General features: G+C 35.6%; 1 protein-coding gene across 1 annotated transcript in view; it reads right to left on the bottom strand.

Moving 5' to 3' along the window:
* Nucleotides 1–6,522: 6,522 nt before the first annotated feature.
* The window catches only part of LOC110286372 (cyclin-D-binding Myb-like transcription factor 1), a 6,607-nt gene continuing 4,783 nt past the window's right edge, over nucleotides 6,523–8,346 (bottom strand). The window contains exons 4-5 of the mRNA XM_021152750.1: nucleotides 7,510–7,585; nucleotides 6,523–7,459 (exon numbers count right to left, since the gene is read on the bottom strand). Coding sequence (XP_021008409.1) covers nucleotides 6,523–7,459; nucleotides 7,510–7,585 — 1,013 coding nt within the window. The remainder of the gene's footprint in view (nucleotides 7,460–7,509; nucleotides 7,586–8,346) is intronic.

Below are 8,346 nucleotides of genomic sequence, written 5' to 3'. Positions count from 1 at the left end.
AAATTGGAAAGGAAGAAGTCAAAATATCACTATTTGCAGATGATATGATAGTATATATAAGTGACCCTAAAAATTCCACCAGAGAACCCCTAAACCTAATAAACAGCTCAGTGCAGTAGGTGAAAATAAAATTATCTCAAACATATTATTATGTTTAGAATTACTAATGCCATTTACAGATACAACAGCATGGTTAAGGCTCTACATTAGTATTAGGCTCAGGTTTCAGAGTGGGTAAACCTTCTTACAAACTCTCTGAGAAAGGGGGATTTTGTAGTAGGAGCCTGTTGTCAGGCTGAATCCATCGCAGAAAACATAGAAGTAGGAGATAGCCAGACATGTTTTCCCTAGCACACCTGTGATATAAGTTCACTACTGAGTATTATGGTTTTTTAGAAGAATGTCCCTCATAGGCTAAGGTATTTGTACTCGAGTCTCTCTTAGAATCACTTTTGAGATTGTTGTATAGACTTCCTAAAGAAAGAATGTCACTGGGAGCAGGCTGTGAAAATTTATAGACTTTCTCTTCTTCAAAGTCACACTCAGCTCCATAGCTATGTTTGAATATGTTATTAGTCAGCTACTGGCTTTGGTTGTCTGCTTCTATTTTTCTACATATTACATACTCTCTATATGTAACTGTAATCTAGAATTAACTCTTACTTTCATGTGTCACATTTGTTCACAATGCTTTTTCATAGTTATGAAAAGTAACTAATACAGCAGTTGAAATATCTTGATACCAGGAAATTTATTAGCAAGAGGTTCACAGATTATGTTCTCAGTATTTGTCTATATGTAATTTTGAGAGAGAAGAGCTGCTGTAGGAACTATGACCTGAGAACTTGTCTATAGTCTACATTTTAGAAGGACAATGAAGGTACTGTTGGGGTACAGCTGTGTGAAATTGTACTTCTGACTTTCTCACCTACCTAAGGCATTTTCTGATTGAGTTTAATAAAAAAACAATCTGATGGCCAATTAGATCGGCAGAAAATGGAACACTATGAACACTATGAAGTAGAAAGTGCAAAGCCTATTAGCCAGAAGACATGAGAGAAGATCGACATGATCACAGGCCTGGAAGTGGCTGGATGGAGCTAGATGGTTAATTTAAATGAGCTAGTTGAGAGTCTGCCCAGCTAAGGCCTAAGGCTTTGAATAAATAAAAGGTCTCTGTGTGATTATTTGGAGAAAAGTTGTTTAAGGAATAGTTGCTGCCATATTAATTTCCACCATTGATTAATATATTGAGAACAAAATAATCTTTTAATTACAAGGTATTCTACCATTGTGATTAGATTGAAACACTCTGCTCCATGTATCCTGGCATGAGCAATAGGCTTGTCTGTATTTTAACATGACAGTGCAGGTACTGTACCTTTGTAGTTAGAGTGAAACATTCTTGATGCAAGAGTTTACCAGAGATTATCAGCAAAAATGGAAGGAGATGTATTTATGATTATTTTTTTAAAATAGTTAAGGTACATGTAAATATGATGAATCATAAATTAGTAAATTTGACACTTATAATTTATGCAGCCTAAAATATATACTTAATTTTTCAAGAATCCCAGCCAAAACAATTAAGCAAACATGCCAATTAAAGTAATGACATAAAATAACATATCTTTCTTTCTTTAAAATTATCTGTATGAATATTTTGCTTGAATGTGTGTTTATGCAACTTATGTATGCCCAATGTCCAGTGAAGCCAAAAGAGGTTTCAGATCTATAACTAGAGATAGATACAGTGGTTTGTCACTATGTGTGTTCTGGGAATTGAACCTATGTCCTCTGGAAGAGCAGCCTATGTTGTCATCTGCTGACCCATATCTCTAGCCCACATTATAACTTCTTAGACTATAATTGCACTAAATGTAGATTGTACAAGCTTTAGATTAAACAATGTAACCTACAGTTAGATTTAAGTATGTGAACAGACCAACTGGTATAAAAGAAGAAAAGGCATTTATTGTGTAGGATTTTAGAAGAACATAAGCCTTTATACTATCTCTACATTAAGAAGCCTTACATTATTGATAGCACCAATATAGCTATAGGATATACTCTATTTCTCCATTAGTGAACCTTGTCTCCTAATGCAGGAGGAAAATTTCTCTGGTTACACTTATCCCATGAGCCAGGTGGAACCTTGGAGACAGGTATACTGACTCTTTCCAAGAAGGAGCCCAGGCATGAGGAACATATCTCACCACCTTAGCATTCCCCTACAATGGGGCATCATTCCCAGATACAGCAATCCTGTAACATATGCAGTTAGAGCCTTGGGTTCCTCCATATGTACTTTTTGGTTAGTGGTTTAGTCCCTGGGAGTTTTGGGGGATCTGGTTGGTTGATGTTGTTGTTCTTCCTATGGGGTTGCAAATCCGTTCAGCTCCCTCAGTTCTGCCCCTAACTCCTCCCTTGTGGCCCCAGTTTGATGGTAGGCTGCAAGCATCTACCTCTGTATTGGTCAGACTCTGGCAGAGCCTCTCAGGGGACAGCCATACCAGGCTCCTATCAGCAAGCATTTCATGGAATTATTGGAATAATTCGTCTTAATGCACAGCAGTAACCACCTCACAATACACCAGCGTATGGCATAGGGAATTAGTGTTAGGTTGAATTATTTTCCCTTTTAAGATATGATATTTTAGTACATTTTGTGAAGCTCAACACATTATTCAAAAAGAGTGACACTTGTTAATCATGTAAAGAATTAAATTTACCTCTAGGTAGAGACATGTTCCATAAAGGTTATTATTACCGTGGGAATGGACTAGTGGACCATTCCTGGAAAGATGGCTTCACCTTAACTGACATAAAATACTTTTCCTCTCCAATTTCCTGGGTCCTTATGAAATATATATGATCACCACAGCGCTTTTCCAGGTCTGTCTAGTTTTCTGAGTTCTTACTGGGAAAGCCATAATGATTAATTTTCTTCTTTTTGTTTCTTTCTGTAGATGCAAGTCAAAATCTAAGTACTTTATACTCCTATGTCTAAGGTTTCTTGCTCTTTTTCTCATGTCCCCATGCTTTCTACTTTTGGGCTGCCTGGCACAACTTGACTGACCTCCATGCCAGGTCATTACATTCATTCTCCTCCAGTAAATCCTAATCTCCTATGAGATTTAGAGCTTGTCTATTCTGAAGTTTTTTTCTTTAAACCAGTAATAAATCTCAAAGTTTCTTTGAGCCTGTTCTCTGTCCTTGAGAGTTCTTTCTAAAATTTTTCTATTCGTAAGACTAAGGACCTTAAGAAAATCCTAATTTGTCTAGTATCATATCATATCTCTGGCTAGGATCCCAAGAAGAATTTTCAATAACATTTTTTCTACCTTTTAATTACTTAATTAGCAGAGAACTGATTCCTATTCCTGAATGCCTAGGTCACATCAATTTCAAAATAAGAATTCTGTTTTTATTCACAACACATATCAGAATAGATTACATGGCTTTTAATACATAAAATAGTAGTTTTATTGAGATCATGCTCTGCCCTACTCTAAGTTAATCCATATTCTATAAAATAGTGCCAGTCTGTGTCAGTGCCCTCACAGACTCCAGTTTTCAAACATATTTGACTCTGGTTTGAGAGGAAGTATGATTGAATCCCATGGATAGACCTAGAAACTGCAGCATCTATTAGGCCCCATTCATTCAGTACAGACTGATTAGTTATTTATGTGAGTAGAAAGAGACTGTTACATTACCTTTGAAGCAATTTAGAACTATGGAGGTACATAGGCATCCTGCAATTTTAATCAAGAAAATCCAGCCTTAGGAAACACTAGATTGAGAAAAGGGTCAAGCACTCTCACCCAGATTCTATGAAGTGATGGACATGTAACTCCTGTATTTTCATGGATGCACATCCATCCAATATTTAATAGCTAGTAGGAAGATCATGGACAAGGGATTCCACATTACCTTCTATTCCTCTGTGTTGATGCATCCTACTCAACCACCTACCTTTACTCAGTTTGCATGTATACACCAACATGTGACCCATTTCTTGCTTAGGATCATGCTCAGTCCTTTTACCTTGTTCTCTACAGCCTCAAAGTTAAAGCAGACAGCAACAGTTTCCACAGGCTTCTCCTCCTTAGTTTGTCTTGTTCACTGAATATCTATAATAACTTAGATTAGATATATCCTAAAGCATCTTTAATCTATTGCACTCAATTTAACCTGCATTCATTCTGTAACACACACACACATACACACATATACATGGTATACATATATATATATATATATATATATATATATATATATATATATAGAGAGAGAGAGAGAGAGAGAGAGAGAGAGAGAGAGAAAGACATATTTACTATGTTGTTTGACACATGCAGTAATATTCATAAATATGGGTAAAAATTTGCCTCAGGTGAGATACCAAGGTAAAGAGAAGCGTCTCAGGCATTTATGTGACTGAAAGTACTTTAGTACTCAGAAATGGACAGTAATTTTGTTGAAATCAATGTATGTCCTACTCTAAGTTACACTTTGATATATAACAGTGTTTTGGTTTTTTTGGGTTTTTTTGAACAATGCATCGTTTGGGCAGTAAAAGGGAGGAGACTGCTCCATGCTCTTCACTTTTCTTAACAGATCCTGTATCCTCAAATACTGAATAATTTCTCATGACAGAAGTCTAAATGATTGTTCTAAACATCCCTTCATGTAGAATGAAAAGTTTAACCAACATACCAAAAGTGTCACAAACTTTTCCATGGTAAGAAGTCAGTTTTATTCTTAAAGTGAACACACACAAATTTTTCAGTATCCAACCAACATTTCTTACTCTTTTTATGGTCTGTTAATGTGAAATGTTAACTATGCTTGTAATTATTGTTAATCAAATTATATAACTATACTTTTAAGAATTTTTATAGCAATCGTGTCAATTAGAATGTAGAACCCAGTTTAGACATAAATAGTAGGAGTGGCTATTGATCTGTTTCATTTGTTGCAGATGTAAACTTTGTCTTTAAAGTTGCCATCCATGAAGAGAATTGCCTGGTGAAGGTACAACTCAAATTCTCTCTCTAACTTCTGTGCAATTGATATAGGACAATATGTAATAAAAAACCCTTGCTATCAGGTACACACAGGGTACCTCTTTTTCCATTTAGTTTTACTTCAGTGTAACTGTAAACTAGTGGTTTCAGATGAGAGGTTGGAAACTTCTTAGCTACTAGTGGTTTTGGATAAAACTTCTGGTCTCATAAAGAACAGCAAAAAAAAAATGTAATGATTTTTCTTTACTTTCTACTTTTTTTCTACGTAAATCAGCTCCAGCTGCCAACATTGGGCTAACCAAGAGTAACTACGGCAGATTCTCTCCAAAAAGCCCCTTTATTTATAACCAGTAAGCACTATCCTATGTTGTGAGGAGTTAGATGTAATTTAATCAAACCTCATGTAACCTCAAATAAGTAGCATGTCAGAGTTAAAGGAATAAATACACTGCAGTTAACCTTTGGTAACTTGAACACTTTTCAATAGCTGATATAAAAAATAATTCTCTCCTGATGACATTAATACAGGGATATGTACAATCAAACTTCTCTCTGTCCATTCACACACTGTCATAAGACCAGATCTGAAATTTATCGATGATAGTAGGCATAATCGTGTTTATTACTGTCCTATAGTAGGTATGTCAGTTGTCAGTACACTAGAAAGTAAAGTCTTCTGGGCATTTCTTCTGTTCCTCTGCAAATACTATGATACCTCTTTGGCATCATAAGTATACACTACTAATATTTGACAAGTCCAGTATCCTTTAAGTCTATACAAAAAGGGATGCCCAAGGAGGATCCAATGGTATTTGGTACTTCCTAGTTTTGGATTATGAGACTTAGTGTTCTGACAGGCAACAATGATTCAGTATCTGTAAAATCCCATGCCTTGATCAAGCCAGTAGTGAAGGAGCACAAACATGGTTTTGTCATCACTTGTTTAATGCACTTGCTCTACTATGATGAGTGACTAGCTGCTCAGAAACAAAAGCACTGAATAAATCTAAGTGATTTTTTTTTATTCTTATGGTTGGTGTTGAAAAACACTTTAGCTGTACTCATTAATTCTTTGCTGTTTGGGTCTCTGAATAAGATCATAATTAATTTATAATGGCAGAGTCATCTTAGCTAAAAAATTCTTTCAGGGAAATTTTTTTTTCTTTGAATGGGCAGTAGTCCATGAAAATCAGAAAAAAGTATAGATGTCACTATTCTGCTTGGGATCTGGAAAAAAGCAATGCGATTTTCAGCAAGAGGAAATTCTTTGTATGACATTTCAGGTGTAATCAACAGGAGTGCTCAACAGGATGCTTGGAGAATAAAGAACGAAATGTGATGGGTTAGGAGAAGCAGGTGCAGCAGCTATCAGGCTTACTGTGGAACACGTAGTCAGAATTAAGAAAAGACCATGAGTTGAATTTGTTTGAAGGAAATAGATGCAAGTTGAGAGAATGAAACAAAAATGGAAATAAGGGAGAATCTCAAATATTTACTGTGATCCAGGGTGCAGGTTTATGATTTCAGAGTTAACAACCGCAGCAGGTAGGTCTGCTGAGGGCCTAGGGACGTGCTGGAATGAAATTTGCCATCCTGTCATGGGAACTGGACAAACAGATGTGTTATTATCTTCTATACTTGTGACTTCAAAGGGGACTTGTTGAGCACTGATATCAGGATTGCTGCCTGATATTTCAGATCCAGTTGTATTCTTCCAAAACCTGAGGCTGGCATTCTGGCTTTCATATTCTTGTTGATGACATCTTACTAGGACTGGGAATGCAAAATTTTTGTGATTTGTAATTTGCCTTTTGAAGACCCACCGTTTACTTTGCAGCCATTGTGAACGAACACTTTCCCATCCTTTAGCTAATTCATCCCAGCGAATTTCACTTTCGTCAGATACATCAAGCTCTGCTAGCCTTTGGATGAGAGTGACTTCATCTTTCCTTGTCCACTCAATACCACCAGTCTGTTTCCAGTTCAAGTAGTTGAGCCATTTAGCACGACACTGCTTTGCTGAGCGAGTACCCACTCTTTGAGCCACTGTTGCCCAACACACACCGTGGGTAACTTTCTCATCCACCTCAGTGCATGTCAATTCATGAACCACATCGCCAAGAATCGGTTCTTCTTCAGTCCATTTCCCCGTGTTGCAAGTATCCTTCATCAGTCGACACCGGTCTTTGACCGAAGATGGACTTCTTCCCATGGCGGTTCCTATTGTTATCCAGTCATTGCCATGCTTCTGCCACAGCCCCTTGAGCTTCTCTATTTCTTCAGGCCTGTACTTGCCCACATGGTTTCTGTCATCATACACTTGAATCACTCTTCTATGGATTGAAAACCAAGGTCTATTCAGACCCAATGATATAGACCTGTAGAAATCTTTTCTTTCACCTTGTGACATTTTAAAAATTATTTCTGTAATAAAAATATCAAAAAAATAAAAAAAATAAAAATAAAAATTATTTCTGGAGGATTATCTATACCATGTTCTTTCATATACAGTTCAATGTTGTTCGTCAACATATTTATTTCTTCCTTGGTCCAATAATATTAGACTAGTTATTAATTTTGCATGTTACAGTATAGTGCCATAAGGGATTATTATATTAATGTCTTGAGAGGATTGATTACACAGTGAACAGATAATCAGATTATGGCAGTTTATAGATGAACCTGAAACATGTTGAGAATGAAGATCGAGATATGTTACCTCCTCTGGGTACCTGAAAAACATGCCTGATATGACTGCTATTTTTAAAGGGAATGATTCCTAGGAAACTCATAACTCCAAAATTATCTGACCTCACCTTGAAAAAGAATTAACCAAGACAAACATTTCTTTGAAATACTAGAATTAGCTTAGTTTGAGATAATACAAATATAGTTGCTAGATATAAATTTAAATATAATATCAAATACTGTAATGATTACAAAGTTGTTATAAGATTAAATATATTTATTGTAAATATTATATCATAGTTACTAAGATGATATGAGATTAAATATATGTATAACAAAACTATAGGATGAAAATATATGTAATAAAATGTTTACTCTGTATGGGAGAAACTATGAATGTTGAAATATTACAAGAATTATTCATAAATGGAACAAATCTAGCACTAAATGTATATATGAAGTAACTTGATCAAATCTATCAGAGTATTGAAAAGGATAGACACTAGTACATTGTGAAATAATTTTTGATTTGACATTTTACAATTTAATTTTTATTGTCTTGCTGTTGTTTATTTTGGGGGGGTGTTTTGTTTTGTTTCATTTTGATTTTGAGACAGGGTTTCTCTGT

Source organism: Mus caroli, chromosome X, assembly GCF_900094665.2.
Source record: "Mus caroli chromosome X, CAROLI_EIJ_v1.1, whole genome shotgun sequence".
Classification (NCBI taxonomy): domain Eukaryota; kingdom Metazoa; phylum Chordata; class Mammalia; order Rodentia; family Muridae; genus Mus; species Mus caroli.
The sequence above is the reverse complement of the archived record's forward strand: the minus strand, read 5'-3'. Positions and strand labels throughout refer to the sequence as shown.